The sequence below is a fragment of the Lampetra fluviatilis genome, chromosome 4 (genome assembly GCF_964198595.1).
Source record: "Lampetra fluviatilis chromosome 4, kcLamFluv1.1, whole genome shotgun sequence".
NCBI classification, from domain to species: Eukaryota; Metazoa; Chordata; class Hyperoartia; order Petromyzontiformes; family Petromyzontidae; genus Lampetra; species Lampetra fluviatilis.
Genome location: NC_136278.1, coordinates 22504837 through 22530603, shown reverse-complemented (window position 1 = coordinate 22530603; position 25767 = coordinate 22504837). Strand labels below are relative to the sequence as shown.

Genomic DNA, 25767 nt, shown 5'->3' with positions numbered 1-25767 from the left:
AACAACAACAGAGGGTGGAGGAGCGATGCTCACAACAACGAGCGGAGCGCCGGGTGGCTAAAGCACAGCAAGTTGGCACAGTAGGGGGCACAGGAGGTGCATCAGCCAGTCATCTCAGTCATCTCAGTCATTTGACCTGTGGCACCTGGGTCTGCCCCGTGACCTCCTGCCAGCAGGCGTTCGACACTTTACGTGACCTCAAGGTGCACATAGCCTGGCACAAGCGTCGTTGTTGTACGTAAGTCGCTGTGCGTGTAAGTCAATGTGTGTGTAAGTCGATTGTGTATCAGTCGATGTGTGCGAGTCGATATGTGTGTGTCAGTTGATGTGTGTGTATGTGGGTCCATGTCTGTGTGTAAGTCGATTTGTCTGTCAGTCGCTGTGTATGTGGGTGGCTCTATGTGCGTGTGTGAATCGATGTGTGTGTGTGTGTGCGTCTATGTGTGTCAGTCCATGTATGTGTAAGTCCATATGTTTGTGTGTAGTTCGATGTGTGTGAGTCTGTATAAGTCCATATGTTTGTGTTCAAGTCAATGTGTGTGAGTCTATGTATGCATGTGTGCGTGTAAGTCGATGTATGTGTGTGTGTAAGTTGATGTGTGTGTGTGGGTCGATGCGTTCGCCCGGGCAATGCCGGGTACTTCCCGCGAATAATTTCATACATTTGTGAAAGTTTCTTGTTTGTTATTGTGTAATCGTTTTATTCAGTTCAGTTTTCAGTTTCATTTATTAAGATTTGCCCTGTGAGCCATTCGGTTCTTGATTTGGGTGCAACCGCAACAAACAATAAAATTACAAGATACACCTAAAATTCATTGTACACAAATCTAAACATCACATACATAAACAATCAAATCCTACAGAAAAAGCACCACCCGTCCATGCTGCGTATAAAAAGTGCAAAAAATTCCATTTCGATGTTTGATCCCAATAACCATCATAATACAATACAGATCAAAATGTTAAGTATAAATCTATACTAAATAAAAAAAATCGGGCCAAACCAAGCCCCTTTAAAACTTACTAAAACAATGCTATATAAACAACGTAACACTTACAAAGACATATTTGGTTGAAACACTTTTAGGGCTACAAAGCTCATATGTTAACCCGTGCGTTTATATTTAAACTAATTTCGACATAGGTGGCCATCTCTTGAAGCCTTAACATGTGATAGTATTCAAGGATATATTAGCCCCTATTCCCACCCACATTATTTAGCACACATTCCTCTAAATATAACCCTCGTGCTTTACATCCATGACCACTGGAGTGGCCCATCTAGCCGCATTTTCTTCTCCCAACGTTTTAAGAGCCACGCTGCTCCATCGACTTGGCTCCTACCTAAAACATAATACTAGGTTTAGAGTTCACTTTGGTTAGGTTATGCTATCCCAAGCTAAAAATATTTTGCATGTTTTTTCTACCATCTTTTACGTCATGAAACTCCGCAATGAAATTGACTGCAGTAGGATATGCCATTGACTATGCTTCTCACTTCCAAGTTGACCCTGTGAGGTCACAATTAATCAGAGGAAGGCCTGGGTGAAAGTGTACAGTTCCCGAAGTAACAGGTACTACAAAGCCCACTAAAAGCCAGTCACACGACTTTGTTAGCGCTGCCTTAGTCTAATAAGGCTGCCATGGGAATCCAGTCTGAACCCACTGAACCCACTTGTCCAGTGCGTGAACCTCATCAGCCTGCATTGCACCGCTCATGGGAATGTGGTGATCGTGTAGACATACTCTTCACGGGGAAAGACTGAAAATGATGATACTGTGAACATTAAGCATTGCTTGCATGTATGTAGAACTTATTTCTTACCATACATAGCCAACCTTGCTAATCAGAGATGCGATGAAAGGAGTTGTAAATAAATTAGTTTCCAATTGAGATTTGAAAGTGCATAGCCCAGTGGCTTCCTAATATCGGAAGGAAGAGTGTTCCGGATGGCTACAGAAGCGCATCTGAAAGTGCACTATGCAATCTGTTCAATGGTTAGCCAAAAGCCGCTGCGAGGATGACCGTAGTTTGCGTGGATGACCGTAGTTTGCGTGATGGTTTTTGCTCCTTGGTGAGATCAGCAAGGTACTGTGGTTTATTTGTGGCAAGCACTTTGTGTAATGAGTGTGACCAAACATCAGTATCTGGGGCTACAAATTTCCCTTCATGAAACCAGAACCATTATTATTATCATCATCATCATTCTTTACCATATTCACTATTGCGAGGCAATTCCTCTAGCAATTATTTTCGAATCCCACAATTCAACTGTGAACGATTCCTGCAGAAATCACAATTGACTCATGGCTACATCCCATATTAAATTATACATTCACTTGAGTGGGATTATAACAGGGTTAGCATGTGGTAATACGATACTTAGATTCACCATGAGAATCGGTGATTATATTTTATATTGAGGAAATTCCTTTTTAATGAATAGGGATTTAATAGACGATTCCTAGGGTGTCAAACAAATCCCAATTCATTTAAATAGAATCCCTGCATCTACATTTATTTAATGAGTAGTCGCCTTAAGATCATCTCAGAAAATATATGTTTTTATTTGAATGGGAATGCAAGAATTGCCAATTATATAAATGGGGTTTCTCTTGATGAATCCTAAGTTGGTCGATCTCTTTCTTTGATTCACTACACGTGAATCAATGGTGACTCACGTGTAGTGAATCACTTCGGAGACACTAGTAGGAGGCACTCTCATTTATTCCAGCCATGACAGTCACAGGGGATAACTATATACTTGGTCAGGACAGCCGGCACACTGCCTGACCAACAACGCCGAGGAGGTGAAGACGAGGACGTAGCACGAGTTCCATTCCAGACGACAGCCCCGACCCAGAGTCGGGGCCTCCCTTTTATCCCCCCAGCGTGGCCTTGCTCCGCCCTCGGCCACGCCCCTTTCTGAAGGTTCTGGGCTTCAACTCACATATCCTCTCTGTCACCTTTGCCCCGCATCCATTTCTCCGGCCTATCATGTGCCCTGCTAGCAGACTGGGCTGCTGCACCTTCAGATCCCCCTCTGCCAGCAACCAGCGCTACGCGCCCAAATGACCCGTTCTATGTCACTACACTTGCATCATGCAATTACTTGATATTCTGGTGGAAACTTCAAAGATTTCCGGAGAACACACTGGAAATTCCCCATAGACTATACTGTATCCTCATGATCCAATTAGGAATCATATTGAATTATTTTGGGCAAGGGACGTAATGGAATTTCTCAGCAGTAATTATATATCACCATCAATCATAAATGTCCTCATCTATATAAGTACTCTTTACAAAGTATAGGCTGGGTTTTTGGTGTCCTGGCAGGCATTCAGGGAGTATTTTATTTATTAAGTGTGGCAAATCTCTCCGTTTTGTATGATGCCAACACACATTGGCATTCTGAAAAACACTGTCCAGGTGATTTTTCAAACCAACACATTTTGGAAGACTGCAAGTTTATTTCATTCTAGTTCTGCAACACAGTTATTCGCCTTGAATGCTGAGTAAACTTGAATCCTCAACTCTGATATCTTGCTACCAGGGCATTCCAAATAAAACAAATGACAAACTATAGCATTTTAATAGCCAGCAGTTTACTGCCACTCTCACAGTGCTCTGTTTTTCAATGGTTTCACTTAACTTGATTCCTCTGTCGTGGTCAAATCTTGTAATAAAAATTTCGTCCACTTCCCGTTGTCCAATCAATTCCACATTGTGCACACGTACTCAGATCCCGTGACAACGCATGCCTGTATCAATTTCGGCATCAATTATTCAATTATTTCGCTACTTTAAAGCAATTTACATTTTGTATGGACATCTTATTATGTATATATATTTGTGTAGGTCAAAAATGCCGCGGTCCCTAAACTGTGGAATCGGCTCGCACAAAAAGCAGACGCCACTTGTCTCAGGCTCTATTAGCATACTTCTCAAAGACCGTGAGTTAAACGAAGTTGTTAATAAAATCGTTGTTTAAAAAAAAAAACTTTTTAATGGAGTTTATTGTCTGACTTGCGTTTGTTCAAGGGGATGGGGGGGGGTGTAATTAACAGAGCAATACTATGAATGTTGTTAATACTTTATCCTTTAAAGTACATTTTATCCAAAGTATGTGTGGGTATACCATCCAAAGTTGTTTTTTGCATGTTTTCCAGTGATAGGCAGAACATTTGTAAACGGTCTCCCATTTAATAATTTGGAAACATGCGTTTATACTATTTCGATTATTTTGCTGCTAGGAATGTCTAAATGATTAATCACTTTGTTGAGCTATCATTTGTGACCAGTTCCCTTTTGAAAAATAAATTAATGCCTCAGTGGGCTTTGTCTTGTAGGATGTGGGTGGTTTCGTTTTATTTGTATGTGTTGGGGTGATTTGTTTACCTTGTTCTTTGCACTCCTGTCGTGTTTTTGTATTGTTTGTTGTGGTAATGTTATTACCTCCCCCCACTGGACATCTGTGAAAAAGAGCTTCATAGCTCATCAGATTTCTCCAGTGTTAATACATATTCTGATTCTGATGATATGATGTGCAGCATAGTGTTGCTGAGATTAAAAAAAATGCAGGACTGTACACAATGCCATTCTATGGTTCTTTCGGTAAAGTCACGAGATAGAAAAAATATATGACAATAAAATAATAAACAGAAAGTGAATAAAAATATCACGACGTTTCGATCGCAGCACAAGCGGTCGTCATCAGGAACAGGGAGGTTAGCCTCTGGGGGCAAGCTGTGTATCAAGATTTAGAGATGGATGGGGCAGCTAATGTTAATGTAGGAGAAAGCTCCGACACCGGCAGTAGATCTACACCAATCAAAGCATTGCACCTCGCTCCACACGCCCACACTGCTGACGGTGGAGGTTGACAAGAAAACACAAATCAAGTCATGACCCAAAGTGGTTGATGACATCTTTCCAATGATTGCTGAGCTTATAACCATCCTGTCTGGTGAAATTGTGTCTGTGAATATGGATGGCTTCATGAACGAATCTTTGTTGATAGCCAGTAGGCTTGCAAAGTACCATCATCTTAGAGAAATCAATTTCGTGTGAGCCACTGCAGAAGTATTTGTCCTACCATGTTTCAAATCTGCCTTATGTTCACGGACACGGTCCGATACATGTCGCTTAGTTCCCCCAATGTAACTGCTGCCGCAGATACAGCTTAGTTTGTAGACGCCGGGATACTGCATGTCAGGAATCGTCTGTCACAGATGGGATTAGATCACGAATTTTATGTACTGTGTTAAATCGGAACTGGGTCTTGTGTTTGTTCATAATTTGGGAAATATTTTTGGTTACCCCTGCTATGTATGGCAGGGTGGTGGTTCTATCTACGTGACTTTACCGAAAGAACCATAGCATATGAATTCCTGCAGGCACGAAAGTTTTAAGTCAAAATGTACAAAATGTCTATACATTTCATTTGTTCATGTCTCTGCAATTTGTATAAACAGGTTCGGTGTAAAGTACCAGGGTGAAGCACATGTTTAAAATGTTTTTTTATTCATAAGTGCTTTATTTGCACACCCTTTGTCAGATAGTAAACTGTTTTAATATAAGATACAAATAAATGATCAAGTTCCAATAAATAAACTAATAAACTGTTCATCTGTCATATGAATAATACGTAGTTTTATTAAAAGGAAAGGAGGAAACATAGAACGTCTTGCAATGGAGAACTACTCGTTAGACTTGCCTCCAGCCAATTGCGTGTTTTGTGATTTGACAGCCTTGGCATTCAGTCACTTACTACGGTGAATAGTTTTCGTACGTTGTGTAACCCACATGTTACGTCGATTGTAGGGAGTGAAAGCTGTTGTTTTGAATGCTGGGGGGTTGCAGCCACTGTAAGTGTGCCTGACCACCGAAATTACTACGAATTTTCCATTCCCTGACTGTCAGTTAGATGGGCTTTTAGTGCTAGGGCTATGAAATTAGGTCATCGTGCTATGGAAATGTTGCCCCTGAATTGGGTCCAATGCATTTTTTTCCCTCCTGTGCGTAACATTTACACTTCACTGTTCTTTAGACTGCCTGAATACAGGTGTTAGCTCCAAGAGCTGCAAAGCAATTGCCCTTTAAATTTTCAATAAATAACTTAAAGGCACACTGTGTCCACCAATGAGATACGTAATTAGAACCGTTTGCCCCAGGAAGCCCACCCACGAGCAGCTTACATTCGATTAACATTTTTATGTGCACAAGCAACGTTAATGCATTCAAACATGCATGTCAGCATAATTATTGGACTTGATCCACTTATTGGTTGCTTTAATATCAACATTGATTTTGTTTCTAATTAACCAACAATTCTTGGCTGTCAGGTCAATTGTGTAGATCTCTGCTTGGCTAAATGCAACACTGGATTAACCCTTATATATCATCACAAATGTTTAATGAACACGAATATAGCAAAAATGAATATAGAGCACGTTGTTGAGATTCAGTTAAGCAGCCTTAATTTAGTGAGATAGTTAAGTGAGCCTAATGGCACATATTTAGGGATGGTTAGATATGACGCAACCATTTCTGAATTTGACATCTTGTTCATTTGCAAAGTGGCTACAAAAGGGACCAATGGTCAATGTAAAAAATGTTCACAATATGGCAGTGGCTCTGTGGACATTCCATTTGCAGTCTGCACATGTGAAGGTTTTCTACAGAAAGCTATGTTTAGACATGAATTGAAGGGGATACAAGTACATTGTCTGAATGAAATGACGAGGGCAATTTTGAGTGCAGCATACACCCGGCAGAACCGAGTACATCTCCTGACGGCAAACTTTATATCCTGTGATGGATTTATTGTTTGCCAACTTGGTTGAGAGCACAAGTGCCTCCCCCCCTCTCACAACATTCTACTGTACTCTGCTATTTAATAATAATAATTGACATTTCATCCATAGAGCCCATTTTGCTATGTATGGAAAGCAGGAAATAAGCAGAACCAGGGTAAACGGCCAGAACTTGTGGGGGGTAAAGGCCAATTTAAAGAGGTGAGCTTTCAAGACAGACTTGAAGAGCTCTCACGACTGATTGCCTTATTACCAAAGGCAAAGCTTTCCATAGTCTGGGAGCTGCACTGGCAAAAGCCCGATCGCCCCAGGAACAGAGCTTTGACCTCGGAGTACTTAGAATAAGGCGTTCCGGAGAGCCCGGGGACCTCTTTGGAGTGTAAGCATGGATCAGTTCCTTCAAATATTGTGGGGCTAATCCTTTGATAGCCTTTTAGGTCAGCAGCAGGATCTTATCGTCCACTCGATACTTGACTGCTGGTAGCCAATGCCAAGAGGTGAGCAGGTGTGGTGTGCTCACGACACGGTGTGCACTTAAGGACTCTAGAAGCTGAATTCTGAACCCAAGGTGGAGTCTACCCAGCACCTTACATGGAATCACAAACAGTAATACAATGTGGTGGCCTATGATTGGAAAAGTTTTTTTTTTATTTTAAATGGAAGTGTATTGAGGTCCTGGTAAGTTAATTAGTGAAATTAGTTATTGGTCACTCTGCTTATTCATGGTGCTTCATTTGAAACTAGAGCTTTTTGAAGAATGCACCTTACCGCCACGCCACGACATTTATTTTGTAGATGGATGGATTATAGGGCAGCTTTAAAGGACAGTGAAAAGTCAGCAAATGTGACAGCTTAAGTAGGCGACAATCCAGTGTCTGAAGGGGAAAAGCAGTATGGAAGGTGAAGTGCCAGTAAATAATACAAAAAATGGAAGCAATTGTCGTGTTTAATTAATACATAATGATGTATTAATTAAACACGACAATTGCTTCCATGCACTAAGAACGAATATTACAGCCTATTGTGCTATGGTCAAATTCAATCTACTGACTACACTGTTATACTGGTAGGTGGGTCTTGTCATATATTTCTTAATTATTATTGTCTCGAGATTTATCAAAGACCTTTCCATATTCATAGATATGCCAGCAATCGTATTAAATACACGGACACCAAAATAATTTTCAGGCAACCAGATCATTGTTTTGGTCCATACATTTTAGCATGTTAAAATTAGAATGTTTATCAGTACTACAGATTGATACTCTAATATACTTGTTGAAATACAAAGTTTAAGTAAAACCCAACGAACTAATGCAAACAATACAATGCACACCAGGTGGAGATGGAGGTTACATAAGCATTCACTTAAGTGGCTCATGCTTGGTAGTGAGGTGCCATTCATGTTTTTTAAAGTTTTTTTACTCTTAATAGCATTGGCTTCCAGCTCATCAAGTAGTGTAACCGATTGAGACAATATCTTCCGAGCAGTTTGCTCATATTCTTGTTTCCTATGTTAATTACACAGCTTATGCGGCTGCACTGCATGTTGTAGCCTGTTCTCTTTCATCATGAGAATACAGTCATTGCCTAAGTGAGATGGATACAATTGTCATTGACGTGCTTGCTTGGTTCGCCAAGGGTGCAGCGGCATGAAGACCCGCGACGCAAGGTCAAGCCGACTCGTCCGCATTGGTGGACGGTTCGTTGCACTTCTCTGCAGCCTCAAGATTCTCACCGTTGTCATTATTTGCTTCGAGCAAGACAGTTTCTTTGTTGAATTACATTGCCTTCTGGGTCACGGTCGCTTAGTTTTACGTTAGCGCGTCACTTCAGACTAGACTCGTCAAGGATTGCTTTTTGACAAAATTGCTGTGGTTGGTCTGCTGGGCAATGTTTATTTAAACAAAGAGCATTGGACCTGATAGGATTTTCTTTTTTTACGGCAACTGATCGCATTTTCTGCTTTCACCCTTCTCCAGTAGAATATAAGGTCAGTTTGGGTCCAGTGGGGAGTCGGAATAAGGAAACTTGGTCTTCAGACTGGGACACCATAGTACTGCAGTAAATTGTAGAGTGGTTTTCATTTAACTCATAGTATTGTTAAACTTTTTAGTTATATTTGTCACCAAGGTCTTCCTGAGTTGTCATTTCACATTGATAGATATGACGTAGGGCCCCGGTAGAGTGACACTCATCTTGTTAAGTTTTTAGTCTTTTATGTTAGGTATAACATAACATGCATATGATTGCCTTACAAAATGAGGTTTCAGGTGAATGCAACCGCAGTGTGCCACATGCAACAGCTTAATGTGTTTTATAGCCATCTATGATTATGTAATATGTTGTGGCAATATCAAAAAGGTCAAATGAATCTTAATGGGCTACGTCACATGAAGAGGGTGTGGCTTGTAAGACTGCATTCTACGCAATGTTCCGATTCGCATGGTTGGCTATGTATGGAGCGAAAGAAGTTCAACATACATACAATGCTAACATTGAAACAGGAAAGCCAATGAGCACATTGTTTATTTTTTATGTGATGCATTTGCCGTGACAGTAATTATTTTTGGCATTCACAGCGCAACCAATCGCCAATCAGTAAACATGATTTCTTTACAGAATGTATGCGTACATTTATATATTTTTAAAATGTCAACGGAAAAATGCGTCATCTTAGGAGATGAGATGTGAAATGCATTTGGATTTAAGTATTAGCTCAACACATCTGATTTGCCCTCCACCAGAACAATCCTGCATTTGTGAGTTAGCTAGTTTACACTTGCTTGCTGGAGAGCCAGGAGAATTGCACCAAAGCAAAACACTCGGGCTTGTTTTTTTGGATGTGTCCGTGGCAACAGCGGTGTTGCTAGAGAAACGGACTGCCGTGCCCATGGAAACTCTGCTCTGCACTATAGGGAGTGAGTCGGCAAGGGACAGGAGCTGCCACGGTTATCCGGTCCCCTTGGCTCACCCCTGTTCACACTGAATACTTTGTCCAATCCGTGCTTAAGCTGTGGTCTCGGAAGCCACGGGAAGATGAAAAGTGATGTCAAAAACTAGAGTTCGTGTTGTAAATTTGCTCATACACTTGTTCGTTATGTTTGATTCAAACCACAGTTGTGTTTTATAAGCTGATTCTTTTTCTGATTTGATCAAATGAAAAAGACAACTGTCATCATTTTGTCTGTCTTTTGTAAACTATGAAAAGGCATTTTCAATCGGTTCACCCTTACGCGTCGCGATTCACTTTGCAGTTTGTTTCTGCCAAGGCTCCACCCCTATCCTAGGCGTGGCTTAGTCCCCCCTTAAAGTTGCCTCTGGGTCATGCCCTCTCATATTTTGTTTTAGCGTGTGGGTTCCCCATGTGAGGCTCAACACCACCTTCATTATTTTGCTTTTTGCCATGTCTTCGTCTTTAAATTGTTTAGCGATGGTCGATAGTCGCCACTCGGACCCTTAAGGCCACCAACAATAGCCTTTTATTCAAGGCCTCCACCAATAATTCTACAATCTCTGCTACCCTGCAGGATACTGGGTTCAGACCCTTTGCTTGGCCTCATGTTCGAAAATGTTCCCAGTGGAAAGTATACACCCGCCAAATAGACTGTCGACTGGATTTCGGAAGTAAATCTTGCATCCCTTTGTCCAGACCAAATCTGGAGAACCTTGCCCTCAATTTCCATGCCATCACGTTCAAAGCCTGCAGGCCCTGAAACCAGACTCCCTTCTGTGAGAGCAGGTCTGGTCTTGGCTGGAGCTGCCATTGTTCGCTTACCATCATGGACATCAGGTCTGAGAACCAGGAGCTCCTTGGCCATTTCAGGCAGTCAGAATTGCTTGAACTCCTTACCTCGCAATATTTCCAACACTTTGGGACTAATGGGAATAGGGGGAAGAAGTATTCCAGTCCCCCCGACCAACACATTCATGACCATAGCTTCCTGCTGTTGATGCGTTGAGGCGAATTGCCTCACTTTTAATTTTCCTTGGACACAAACCAGTCCATCCGGTGGACCGCGATTCTTCTGACAACTAGCTGAAAAACCCTGGAATGCAACGGCCACTCGCCCGGGTTCAGAGTCTCACGACTTAACCAACCTGCTGATTGGTTGTCAACCTCGGAGAGGCGACGAGCTAGCAGTTACCCCCCCCCCCCCTCTTATCCACCTTCCTTGTCAGGAGGTGGGCTGACTCGCGCATCAGCTCGTCAAACCATGGAGAGTCCTGCCGGTTCACCATGGTTACTGCCGTCATGTTGCATCTAACCAAGACATATTTTCTTATCACTGTTGCTCCAACAGCACCACTCATTTCCCTGAGCTCGAGGAGATTGATGCTCTTATTTCTCTGCTCATCATTTGACTTGCAACACTGCTCTGGCAGCATGCCCTCCAGCCGAACATGCTTGCGTTTGTCTCCACCTCTACCTGCGCCCTGAAGGGAATGCCTTGTGTCCACCAAGGAGACTTGAGCCATCACAGTAGGTCCTGCCTAGCTGACTTAGAACTTCACAGATTGCTGCATGTCACCCACAAAGGGGTCCTGAGTGGCTAGGAGGCACCATGGCAGGGCCGCAATATGGATTCTGGCCCAAGGGACCATGTCCAACGTCGCCATATTACCCAAGATTACCATGGAAGTGTCTCCCCGCTCCACCATCATTGTTCACCAAACTGACTGCGTCTGCCCTGATTCATCTGACCTTTTCTGTGGGGAAAAACCCTTCTTTGGAGGGTTTGGATGATGGCCCCATAGTGTTTATACCTCCTTACTGGCTGCATACTGCACATGGGGGCATTCACGACGAGCCTGTGCACCTGCAAGGTCCACACCACCTTGGCCACAGACCTCTACACAGCCCGCTCGGACTCTGCTCTTATCAAGAGGTCATCCAGGTATAGATACACATGGTTGCCACCCTTCCGCAGGTGGGAGATGACCACAACCGACACCTTGGTAAAAAGCTTGGGGAGGCCTATAGCTTGAATGCAGAAACTTGGAACTCCCAGTGTCTCCCTCAGAAGCTGAAACACAAGAATTTGTGCTGATTTCTGAAAATTGGCACATGAAGGTATGCATCATTCGGGTCCACTGACACCAACTAGTCGCCTGGCTTCAGGGCTTTTTTGACCGATGCCAGCAAATATGATGTCTTTTGAGCCGTTTTTGATCCAGAATAGCCCTGTAACCCCAGATGCTTTTGGGGACCATAAAGAAATGAGTAGAAACTCGACTACCACTGCCCCTTGAGACTTAGCCCCTATTTCCAGGAGTCTCAACAACTATGCTAACAAGGCTACCTTTATACGTTGTTCCAGCAGAAGGTGTGATTCTTTCCAAATTGGTCCTTCTTTACAAATTGATCCTGAGGCATGCCCCGTGAATTCCAACCTGTAGTCGAAGGTGGCTGCACTTTGGACCCACTCGTCACGAGTGGTTCTCTCCCAGACTGAGGCGAACGGAGTCAGACATCCCCTCCAGTCTCTTGGTCGCCGGGATCAGCAGACCCTCAGCTCCCCCTCTTCATTGCTGAACGGGGTGGGTTGAGAGGCCCTATTGTCCCCACCCCACAAGAAGCCTGCAGGAATCACCTTGGGCGCCTCAGCTGATGTGCTGCAAACTGCTGCTTTCTCACTGATCTATTCAATTGTCGAGTGTTGTGCTTCAGCCTGGTCCGGGAGCTTGTACACAATACGGCTAGATGCACAATTAAATAACACGATGTACATCATAACAGGGATTCTGAAATCGACACCAATCCCCTAGCTCCATGTTCTGGCGACAATTTTGCCACCAAATATCCAGAGACGAGGAGTTTCCACGTATTCTTGCCAATGGCAACCTACCCATCAACCGAAACCTCAACAATATTCCGATCTCCCTTCTGGGATCGTGCTGTCACCATCCTATAATCTCACCCAGATCCATAAGAAAGCTGGCGAACATTGGAACAACGCCAATGTCCAGAATAAACACCTCATTCTAGACCCAAACAACGACCACCTGGATTTGAAATTCCTCAAAGACACTGGTACCATCAACTGTATAAAAAAATCAGTCTGTGCACATCTCCTTTATAAATGTAAAATTAAAGACAAGCCACAATGCGACTGGCTACGCAACCCAAACTAATAGACCATTTAGTACACCACTGTAGTCTGGGCTCCTTTATTGGAGGAATAGCAAAACTACACAAACTTTCCTGAAGCCCTGTTTTGGTTAGCAGACCTCGGACATTGACCTTTAGCTCCTGAACATATTGCAATACCCAAGAATGTTGAACTTCTTTCGCACGTTACGTAGCCAACCATGCTAATCGGAGAATAGAATGTATCCTATTTAGCAATAAACCATATTTTTCTAGAAACATTTTGAGTAGCCCTTTGAATTGTAGAGCCACCATCTTTACTGTACTGGCAACGATCTTGTTTTTCATTTAAGTCCAGCACTTTTCCCATTCGCTGTTTTTACTTCTTTGGCAGAGATAACTTTTCATTTCCCAAAATGCATCACTTAAAATCCTTAATGGAATACTCACTTTAAGGTTAACCCTGTTGATGTTAACCCGATGTATTTGTTAATTGACAACTGAGAAGTTGATTAAGTCTTTCATGATACTGGACATGATGAATGTCATATGGCTGTAAAAGTCCATAATAGAGGTTTTTTTGGTTTAGATCGTGTAAATATATAAATGTGTCGTTAAAACCCACCATCACCCGACACATCTAACTAGTAAGGGTTGTCACGTAAACAGAACATGCAAATTCGTCACTAGTACAGCACACCGGTGTGTTGTAAAAGTCTTAAGTAAATACTGCCGGCTGTCCTACTCTTTGGCCTATCGATGTGCAATTGCACTTTGTTGATGAAGCCAGCCTGGCTGTTTTAACGAAAGTACTTTTCTCGATTACAAGTCTACTATGCATACTCTTAGGTTTTTCGGTAAAGTCACGTCGGTAAAAAGTAAATAATATAATTGAAATAATAATAGAAATAAAATAATAAATCACGACGTTTCGGAGGCAACACAAGTCTCCGTCATCAGGTGGGACCGTCACAGCTAGATTTACTGTCTCAAGTGAGGCAAAATTCCAAGAGTCAAGCTCTTGAATACAAGTTAAGGGGGAGGGAAGGGGGAGGGGGTTATCTGAATGTGGAAGCCAATGAGTGGAACGTCTTGGGGGGGGGGCGGGGCTAAAAGAGAACAGTTGGTGCATCTTGTTGATATTTTACTCGATGTTGGTTGGCAATCCAAATGCAACAAAGGAGAGGAGAGTGCTGTTAAACGCTGGGGATGTCAACACTGGGTAAAGTAGAATAGTACCTGTCAAATAAGATGGTCCAAATATGTGCAGTTAAATCTTTTTTGCATGGTTATTTCTATTATTATTTCAATAATATTTTTATTATTTATTTTTTACCTACTTGACTTTTCCGAAAAACCTAAGAGTATGAATCCTTGCAGTCACGAAAGCTTCAAATCTAGAATCTACTATGCATCTTTAGTACTGTGGTTGATATCCTGTGTGTGCATAGTGCCCCCTCAGAGGGTGGAGGTTTCAACCGAGGTGTTTTTTTCTTTTCTTTTGGTAGCCACACCAACTGAGGTGCTTCATTATCCAGAATTGTAGCCCACCTTACACATTCTGCGAACAGCACCCTGTGTTCTCATTGTGATGTGTATGGTCACTATGACCTCAATGTACACTATTGGCCTAGTAGCATGGTTACGATGCTACTTTGAATAATGGTGTTTTGTGTGGACATTCATGTTACCAATTCGATTTTCTTTGGCAAAATATTCGTGCCTTTCACAACTATGAAATCTATTTTTACAATAATTATTTGTAGTAATAATACATAGCAAGCACTTTCCCCAGGGATAACTAATATGTTAGTTTAAATCCAAATAATATACAGTGAAGTTTCCATTAACCGCATTGATTTTTGGGGATGCCATTTGTGGGTCATATTTTCTTTATGTGTCTACGAAGACAACTATGTTTTGTGCATTTTATCGCTGGATATATGTGGATAATAGGAATAGTTTTTGGAACTTGTGGGTGATTCCTTGTATCTGTAGAAGTTTTTATTTATTTATTTTGGTGCCCATGTGTCTAAGTAACTTGAAGAATTTCCTTTTCGTGTTATACCATTTGCAAAAATACTAGCATTTTAATGCTCTTACATTAGCACACCAAGCCACGCATAGTGTGGTCATGTGAGTCGGTGAAAGGTTACTATTCTGTTTTGCACATGACACATACACAGCAAATAGAGCTCTAATTTTTGGCTAAATTAATTGATGTACCGTATTTTCCCGCATATAGCCCACATACGCATATAACCCGCAGACGCATATACCACGCAAAAATAGCGTTTTGTGTAAAACAAATTTCAGATAGCCCGCACCTCCATATACCCCGCATGCATTAATATCTTTAACGTCGTTACCGCAGCTTAATTCCATCATATTAATACGAAGTTTACATTTGTAATACATTCCACTATCAATTGTTAACATTAAAATCATAACGTGCACAAAGAAAACTAACTAACCGGAAACGAGTGAACTTAAAACAGTAAATACGTAACAAAAGTAAATATCCAATAAATAAGTAACACATAGCGATAAGTAAGTACAGTTTTAGCACTGGTAGATTGCACACTGCGCAGACAATAGCGGCACTACGGTAACGCCGTTGCCTCCCCCCCCAACCCCCCCACCTCTCTCTCCTCCCAGCTCTCCCGTCGCAGGTAAACAAAGTGCCCCCACTTCAAACATTGTCGTTTCATTGTACAAACAATTCGAATAATTTAAAACGTGACAACATGTGCAATTTTAGTGCGAGTCGTTTATTCCGCAGTGCTTTAGTCAAAGGTAAGTGTTGCATAGTGGATAGTCCTACTATGAAAACATTTAACGAGTTATGACATGTCACACGTGTAAAATATTCTTGGGATAGCCCACACCTCCATATACCCCGCAGGGTCTTGATTTGTTTGTAAAAAGTGGTATACCCCGCGGGTTATATGCTGGAAAATATGGTAATTTAATTGATTTCATATAAAGTGTCTGGGAGACCACTGCCGAATTGCTCAAAAAGTGGATAATGTGAATTTGCCACCACGTATAAGTGACTATATTATGATGACTTGAGGAATACTGGTAGACCACTCGTGGGAAACTTGTGAGTGGATATATTTATGACATTTACGCCACTGCTGGATTACTTTTCCAAGAACAAATGCATCTAGAAGTAATCTGCGACAAGATTACTTCATGGTGACTTCTTAAAAGGGCTGCAGAGAAGGGGAGTTTATTTTAAGTGTCATGTATTTTTTTTCTATCGTCGTGGATTCTTCTACTTCCATAAGTTCCGTACTTTTTCTTGCTAAAGGCATATCTCTCTTGGACGGTGCTGTTTTTAAAGAATGTGTAGCTAGAAGGTTTGCAGCTGAAATCAAGTGTGTCAATACATACAGTGCACGGCAATGTGTGCATACAGTCCACAGTTCCCCTCTTTATTTACATCTGTATTTACTTCTAGCCATTGCTTTTGAAACTTCATTCCTCTGCCTTGTTTAGCTTTATGTATACAAACATTGACTGGCATGCATCCGTTGAGTGGTGGACATGATTAGTTAGACCTCTTGGGTTAGGTTATGTTGTTCTGTACTGTAGACCAAGACCACTTCACATGTTATCAAGAACAAATTAACCCGTAAAAACAAAGTTTTTCACTATAAATCCTTTATATGCGTGGCGGCTAGAGTCCTCTCGTCCTCTGGCTTGAGATGGCTGCCACCTATGGGTCAGATGATTGCCTGCCACCATTAAGAAATTGGTAATTAAATATAATAAAAAATTTTTCCTTAAAAGTGTAAAGTTATATAAAAATGTTTACAAAAATAAACTGTCACGCACAACGAGTCTGTGTGCAAAATGTCAGCTCGATTGGATCACGGGAAGTGGGTTAAAAAACGACCGAAAGATTTGCACGGTCGTAAGCGCGCAAGCAAGCAAGTGAACTTAATATAAAGGATTTTAAAAACAACAACCCATAGAGCAATTCACTCCTAAGTTTACCGCCAAAGGGGGGTGGCACGGTGGTGCAGTGGTGACACTTGTACCTCACAGCAGGACGAACCTAGGTTCAATTCCTGACTCCGGTGCCTTTCTTTGTGGAGTTTGTATGTTCTCCCTTTGTTTCCATGGGTTTCCTCTGGGTTCTCTGGTTAACTCTATCGCTAAAACTACCATACAATGTAACTTTTCTTGGCCAACTTCCCAATGTTGAAAATTTCCTTCATATTACTCAGGATGAGAAGCAGACAGGGATGCTCCTGAGAAAGAGTCATTGAGACTTTTACATGCAAATAATTGTAATCAGTTAATAAATAAACCACACAAATAACCAATGCCAGTGACTAGATCTATACAATTTTGTTTGGCAACAAAGTACTTTATAAAAAAAATGCTGTGATGTGTATCAACACAACTAGCTCACATGTACTTAATGCATGCACTGGGGATTGAGTGTGCAGCCCATCATGTTCATCAATTTCAATATGCCTTCGCTCGTGTTTTATACACAGTACAGTGCAATTTTTTTACAAAATAGAGGAACTCGTAATGCATTTGTTGAGAGGTTTTTTTACACTTAATTATGGGGTCTTGTACATAGGTAATCTGGCATAATGCACAAAGTGATAATTAACAGTTACCCTGTCTTTTAAATGTTCTGTATATTGAACGGTGGTAATTTTAGGCACAAAAAAATGCATTAAATGTATGTCTTTAAATTGCCTAACTTTGGTATGCATTTTTATCGTCCATTATTGGAGATGAAATGTAATGAAATGTATGTAATGTGTTTGCATTTTGAGATGAACACAATAAATAATGCTCTACCTGTTGGAGTCAAAAGCTGAGGCATTGGGACCCCCCTGCATATTTAGATGCACACGGCTGTTCTCAGTGGTCAATGTGTTGTTCCCATTGCAGGATTTGCCTCGCACACGATGAGTACTCTCAGGGAAAGTGCCGTGGATCCCGGCCTCTCCGAGTCGCGCAAGCGCAAGTCCTCATCCTCGTCGGATCCACTCAAGACGAGGTAAGGGGGTCCATTGCATTGAAAATTTGTGTGACCTTTGCCGAAAAATATATTTGCCGTTGTAAATTTGTGGACAGCGCTCCTCGTCACCGGTGCAACTTTACACGTTGATGCGGTTCCTTCACGAAGGTGCTTGAGGGGACTGTCAACCTTATTTGCTCAAAAGACATTTGCTCGCCAGTGATAGGATTGGAATATATAATTGCATGTATTCAGAAAGAGGTCTAATCACATGAAATTATAAACTTGCATAGTGTATTTTTTCATTGTCAGCCATGGATAATCCGCTTATGGATGAAGACCTCCCCAAGTCACCGCCATCTCTTGATCAGCTCGCAGTTACGAACGAGCTGATTTCATTGCACCATCTCCTTGTTGGGCATCATCAAGACGCGTTTCATTCCTTGGCGGCCCCTCATTCATTATTCTGCATCATTGATTTGATTATATGTTTGGGAAATAATGCAAAAGATCAAACTTGCATCTTTTATGCATGTATTGAAGTTTGTGATTACGAAAAAATATTTTCTCAAAAATTCTATATACGTATTCAATGTTCCTCCAGTCATGGTTTCACCTTTGTACACTTGTAATTATATTCACCAATTATACATGCACATAAACTAAAATCCACTTACAAGAGAATGTGCAGTGATAATCGTAATAACAAATACACACCAAATAAATGTGCATTACATTTGTCACAAAACTCATGGTGTAGTCTCCCTTGCAAGCTAATTCCATTAGTCATGAATTTTGGCAGGGTATGTAGCTTGTGCCTTGAAGCTGTTTTGATTTCAAGGGTGGAATTCTGAAGATGGCAATCCTGGCCTCATTTTTTCACTTTTTTTTGCAAAGCAGCATGCTGTATGAGCGATGCTGTGAAGAAGGGTCCATTGAAACCTTTTGATGTTGTTTGGTCCAGAGGAAAATAAAGGATTGCCCTTTGTGACTATTCTTTAATGTTTTTCTTTAAAGTGGACACTTGCAACTCCATGAAGGTTTATGAAGGGAACAAACCCTGCTTGAAATGTACACAGCCAAGCTTTTTGCTTTAAAATGTTTATTTTTTCCGCCAACACGACTCCTTCTTTTACCCTCTCTCATGAATACATTTGTCAATTTGTGAGATACGCCATTGCTCTGCAGCAATCATGGCGTGGCAGGTGATGCCACTTATTACCCACGCATCTTTCCTGTTGGTTGTTTTCAAAAGGGGAGCCCGTAAATGGCTCTGCCTCTTCATTAAAAGAGGGTGTCGGCGTTAGCTAACTTCACATTGGGTTGCCTCGGGACCCCATAGCACAAACAGTAAGTCTAGATGATCGGCGGTCTGACCCTTGCCACACAAAGCCCCACATGGCTTCTGGAGAAGATGCTTGGCAGGACGTGGACAGTTGTGGCCTAAGAAAGATAAATGTAGTTGACCTCCTTCCTACAGCAAGACAAATGAGCAACTTGTCCAGGCCAGTGGACACAATGCATCCATGCACAATAGCACCTCATTATTTGCCCTTTGAACAATGTTTCAAAGTTACCAAGCGAGTTGTAAGTTTTGAGAAAATTAATTGTGCCACCCATGTAAAAGTCTAATGATTAGTACCTATTCATATGATGCTGCTGAATTCTTATATTTCAGTTTATATGTGCCATTTGCAAAGACAAATAATGACTTCAAAAAATTACATCGTAATGTTAGCGTTCATTACACAGAGAGCAATAGTGCACTGTAAGTCCATGAGCATATGGGCACTCGAAATATGACGAGTCTCTGATTGAAGGTGCTCCAACTCAGCGAGTTGGAGAAGAAGCAAGATATCTGGAATATTGGTGACTTGTTTTAATGGATGGAAGCTTAAAGTTTTGGTTTAAATGTCGACAAAGACAAGGAATGCATAATGGCTGCGGTGTTGACAAGAGTTGACCCCGGATTTTATAACTAATGGAAAATGCCAACGAAGCAGTACTTTTTTTGTTATAGCACGTAATTTTGAGTTTCCAGTGTTTACTGGCAAGTTCAAAGCATATATAGCTCTCCTACAACATAAATGAATCCACATGTGGAGCACTTTTATTTATATGTAATGCTTGCCATGCCTGTATTTTCTTTTTCCAACTTTTAATTCATCTGGGATGAATTCAAGAGTTGGGGATGGGGGGTGGGGGATCTTCTTTTGAGAATTGTGATGGAGTCCCATCAGGTTTCTTAGAGAACTTGTACACCAATGATTGTGTCTATGCAGTCAAAAACCACTTGTAGCCATAATTAAACCAGGAGGGCAAACACAGATTTCAAGCTCAAACACGTTTTCTCAAAAGCCAAGGAGAATAACATACAGTACAAAGCAAGCTTGACGTGTGCATGACCTATATTTGTGTAAGTAATGGATGTCATGAAAATGGGATGTTTCTTACTGCGTCCCATAAGTCCCGTCATCGCATTTCCATGTCCTGCTGCACATTATCATGGGGCAATCTTTACATGTCATCTCTTCCATGAAATCATTCACAGGTGCTAGAATTTGGGGGTGAGGTTAATCATTATTTTGGTTCATATTGACACAAAATACCCAAATGTGAAGTTTTAAAATGAAGGATTCCTTTTATCAGCAGCAGCAACAGTCACGATCTATCCACTGCTCGTTGCAGGCCTCCCCAAGCCATATATCACATTGCGATGCGACAACCAATCTGGCTCCCGCATTTGAGTTGGTTTATTTGCTCCATCTCCACCTTGCATGTTGCCTTGGGAATATCTCACTGCCACCCTCCTATCCCGTTCACCTCTCCGAGGAGATCTACTTGTAAGGTTCTGGCCATGTTGACTTCATTGTCCTTTTTCCATGGGCACAGGCGAGCTGATCCAACACCGAGCCCTCATTGTTTGAGCTTTTCCACTGGCTAATTTCCGTGCCGAGCTGTGACCAAACCATGGCACTCTGGTCGCATAAAAAGTCTGGATCTGGCTCGGTGGCAGGCAGGGCCAGGAGTGGCACTTATGACGTGTTAATTGCGCATAACATCAGTAGTCCGATGACGTCATGGCTCGGGTTTTTCAGTGCATAAACAACTCGCTGCATCTTGAGCCACACTAGTCTAGCTCAGCACGGCCTGATTATTGCTTGTTGGTACAGTGAACAAAAACTTTTAAGGATCTCCATTTGGCAGGCGGGAGCTGCTCGGGTCATGGGTTGGTTTTAATCTCTTTGGATGTTACTTGGAAAAGGATGACTAACCTGGATGCAATTGGTGGAGAGATTCTGTGGTTTAGGACTGTACCATGATTAGCATAGCATGAAGTGGTGGGGGGGGGGGGTAAAGGACTGCACCAACTGCTAGTGCCCTCGTGCATGCATGCACTGCTTGGGGTTATTGGTAATGTCGAATAGAAGTGTACTCTCCCACAGTATATTATGTCTGCAGGAGGCTGTTGTTAAATAAAATAATAATTTGATGAGATCTGGCTGGTAGTGTAACGAAACGGGAGTCCCCTTCTTTGTCAAATGTAGCTGTGGTACATGGGCAGGGCACATCGCCAGGATGGAGAACCACCGCTTACCTAAGATTGTGCTGTATGGGGAACTGTCCTCTGGCCATCGTGACATAGGGGCACCACGAAAGCGATACAAAGACTCCCTGAAGAAGTCCCTCACTGCTTGCTGCATCGATCACCGTCAGTGGGCAACACAAGCAGCTGATCGCAACTCCTGGCGGCACACAGTCCACCAGGCCACCTCCTTCTTCGAAGATACCCGCAGGGCCCATATGGAGGACAAAGTAGGAAGAGGAAGAACCATGATCCCTCAGCACCCATCCTAGATCAGACCTATACTTGTAGCCGTTGTGGCAGGACCTGCTTGTCCCGCATAGGCCTCGTCAGCCACCAGCGTGCTTGCAGAAGACGTGGATATCCTTCCTAGATCTTCGTTCGCGAAGCCAAGCCATGATGATGACTGACATGTGCTATACAAATATAATTTTCCAAATGTTTAAGTTTATCTATAATTCATTCAGCAGAATATTCTGGTCATCCACATTATCTACCCCCATGTTTGTCTCTGGTTGAAAGTAATAATTGTAATGCATGCATTACATTATATTAGAAGCACAGGTGGGATACAAAGGGTCTTCAAACAAAATGAATACATTTTGTAGTACAGGTCTGTGAATTATTGCAGTTTCTTTCATGGTGGTGTCATTGATTCTGAAATGTTCTGCTGAAGAATAACACTCCACATAGGTTGACAAAAGTATTTTCATTTCTGTTGCTACTTTAAATTTGTAACACTTCCTCGATTAAACCCAGCTCATATTTTAATGCAGCGTAGCTGTAATTTCCAAATTCATTCATGAATCCTGTAGGGCAAAATGTATCTAGACTAGCAAATTGGCAATGTAAGTCCCAACGTGCCAAACAGCCCATATTTCAATGTCATTTAAGAATAAAAAGATTCATCTTCTTGATTCTTTCGGTAAAGTCACGTAGAAGGGAAATAATAAAATAATAAAGATAAAACATAATAAATTAATTCTCACGACGTTTCGGCCACAACGCAGGTCTGTCGGGGAGACAACGTCAGACGCTGTCTCCCCGACAGACCTGGTCTTCACCTGAGGACGGCAGACCTGGTCTTCACCTGAGGACGGCTGCTTGCATTGTGGCCGAAACGTCGTGAGAATTAATTTATTATGTTTTATTTTTATTATTTTATTATTTCCCTTCTACGTGACTTTACCGAAAGAACCAAGAAGATGAATCCCTGCAGTCACGAAAGCTTTAAATCGAAATTTAATATTTTATTATGTAAAATTTGTATTCTTTTATTATTTCCCTTCTACGTGACTTACCGAAAGAACCAAGAAGATGAATCCCTGCAGTCACGAAAGCTTTAAGTCGAAAAATAAAACGATACTGTGCATCCATAAACTATGATGATTAACAACTGTGTTCGTCTTGACGGGTTCTTATAGGTGCACATAGTTGCCTCTCGTGTATATACACAAATTGAAAGTTGTGAATTATTGCACCTTGTGCCCTTTACTGCCTTGCCTATTTGCCACAATCTTCTGGAGATGGTGACAAAAAACAAAGAGCCGCATGATTGACCTTCCGACTTGCAGTGCCAGACCACGAAAAGACTGCTGGGCAACTGAACTTTTCAGCTTGCATTTACGTCGGCATTTGCATCGGTCGTGACTGCAGCACAGGTACTAAGTGAAATTTACAATTGCCTTCCCATCGTTACCATGGCTACCATATTGGATCCTCACGCTTTGGTCAATTTAAAGCGAGCCCCATCGGTCGCGGGTAAGTGTGACAGTGGCCGTAGTGATCAACCGCTGTTTTTAATTTACAGAGATGATTGTCTTCATGTGCCACAGCCCAAGAGCTGTGATATAGTCTGATGCGTTGTGTTCAAATGTAGAAAAATCTGAATTTTGTAAGTCGTATGGCTAAGGCAGAAGCTTGGTGGGTGCAGTGATAGCCAGGCTTTCTGATACACATATATTTGTTTTTGTATGCATCAGCATTTAGCCTGGTCTCTATACATTGGATTGTCAGACTGGCCATACATTTCATCAGCTGAACCATGAATGTACACGGTAGGACCAACACCTCGGCCTTAGTTTATCATTGTTTTAATGCGGTGGGTTCACACGGAATTGATTTCTCTAAGACGAAGGTACTTTTCAAACCCACTGGCTATCAACAAAGATTCGTTCATGAAGCCATCTATATATATAAAATCGCAAATCTGTCTGTCTGTGTGTGTGTCTGTGTGTCGCCGGACCATACGCAGTTTCATTGGACGGCGGTTGCCCCTGGCAACGGGTAGCGACGCATTCGCTGCGGGGTGGACGCCATTTTTAATTCCCGTTAAAAATATGCGCACGCATTAACACGCGACTCTGAGGTAAATTCATCAAAGTTTCACGTCCTCTTCACTCCCCTCCCACCCCAATGGGTGCAATTACTATTATAGGGTCGGTAGATAATAAAATTATAGCGATTACACAGTATTATTGTAGCGCGGGGGGGGGGGGTGGGAACGGCACCCGTACCCAGCCTCAGCCGGGTGGGCAATTTAGGCGAGGCCGGAGGCTCTGCACGGTACTAGGCCTCGACACCCACCACGCGACTCTAGGTAAATTCATCAAAGTTTCACGTCCTCTTCACTCCCCCCCCACCACAATGTGTGCAATTACTATTATAGGGTCGGTAGATAATAAAATTATAGCGATTACACAGTATTATTGTAGCGCGGGGGGGGGGGGGGGTAACGGCCCCGGTACCCAGCCTCAGCCGGGTGGGCAATCTAGGCGAGGCCGGAGGCTCTGCACGGTACTAGGCCTTGACACCCCACCCGTGTCAAGCGACGACTTTGTGGTATAAACTCGATATACCCAGCGTTGCCCGGGGGGAAAATACAGTTAAAATCTTATGAAAACTTTCAAACATTACATACCAATGAAAAAACAACTGTCTAATTACTTTTAAACCCGACGCCCCAAGAATCGATTCTTTAAATGTTGACTGTACAAATAGTCATTAAGTTGGGTGAGCGTACTGCCAGTCCATAATGTAGACTGTAGCCTGCTTATTCAATTGGGTGAGTGTACTGCCAGTCATAATGTAGACTGTAGCCTGGTTATTAAGCTGGGTGAGCGTACTGCCAGTCTATAATGTAGACTGTAGCCTGGTTATTAAGCTGGGTGGGTGTACTGCCAGTCTATAATGTAGACTGTAGCCTGGTTATTAAGTAAAGTTAGTCAATTTGTAACACGTAGGCTTTCGCGACCATTATTCATAAACAACGTTATTGGGTTTAGATCGCCTTATTTATTAATGTGTTGTAACCCTCCACCACCCCACACGGCCAATCAGTAAAAAAGTGTCCCGTTGATAAAAGACTAATAGTTCACTGCTTTAGCCCACCGGTGTGTTCAAGCGTAAAACCACAACAATTACCATTTCTGATGAAAAAACAACTGTGTAATTACTTTTAAACCCGACGCGCCAAAAATCGATTCTTTAAATGTTGACTGTACAAATAGTCATTAAGCTGGGTGAGCGTACTGCCAGTCTATAATGTAGACTGTAGCCTGCTTATTAAATTGGGTGAGTGTACTGCCAGTCTATAATGTAGACTGTAGCCTGGTTATTAAGCTGGTTGAGCGTACTGCTAGTCTATAATGTAGACTGTAGCCTGCTTATTAAGCTGGGTGGGTGTACTGGCAGTCTATAATGTAGACTGTAGCCTGGTTATTAAGTAAAGTTAGTCAATTTGTAACACGTAGGCTTTCGCGACCATTATTCATAAACAACGTTATTGGGTTTAGATCGCCTTATTTATTAATGTGTTGTAACCCTCCACCACCCGACACGGCCAATCAGTAAAAAAGTGTCCCGTTGATAAAAGACTAATAGTTCACTGCTTTAGCCCACCGGTGTGTTCAAGCGTAAAACCACAACAATTACCATTTCTGATGAAAAAACAACTGTGTAATTACTTTTAAACCCGACGCGCCAAAAATCGATTCTTTAAATGTTGACTGTACAAATAGTCATTAAGCTGGGTGAGCGTACTGCCAGTCTATAATGTAGACTGTAGCCTGGTTATTAAGCTGGGTGGGTGTACTGACAGTCTATAATGTAGACTGTAGCCTGGTTATTAAGTAAAGTTAGTCAATTTGTAACACGTAGGCTTTCGCGACCATTATTCATAAACAACGTTATTCGGTTTAGATCGCCTTATTTATTAATGTGTTGTAACCCTCCACCATCTGACACGGCCAATCAGTAAAAAAGTGTCACGTTGATAAA

At 42.0% G+C, this 25767-nt stretch overlaps 1 protein-coding gene across 3 annotated transcripts in view; it reads left to right on the top strand.

Annotated features, from left to right (window-relative positions):
* The window catches only part of LOC144931681 (nuclear receptor coactivator 2-like), a 96898-nt gene that overhangs the window by 20898 nt on the left and 50233 nt on the right, over positions 1-25767 (top strand). For all 3 annotated transcript variants that reach the window (XM_078855826.1, XM_078855827.1, XM_078855825.1), the window contains exon 3: positions 17834-17942. In XM_078855826.1, the coding sequence (XP_078711952.1) occupies positions 17851-17942 (92 nt within the window). In that variant the 5' untranslated portion in view covers positions 17834-17850. The remainder of the gene's footprint in view (positions 1-17833; positions 17943-25767) is intronic.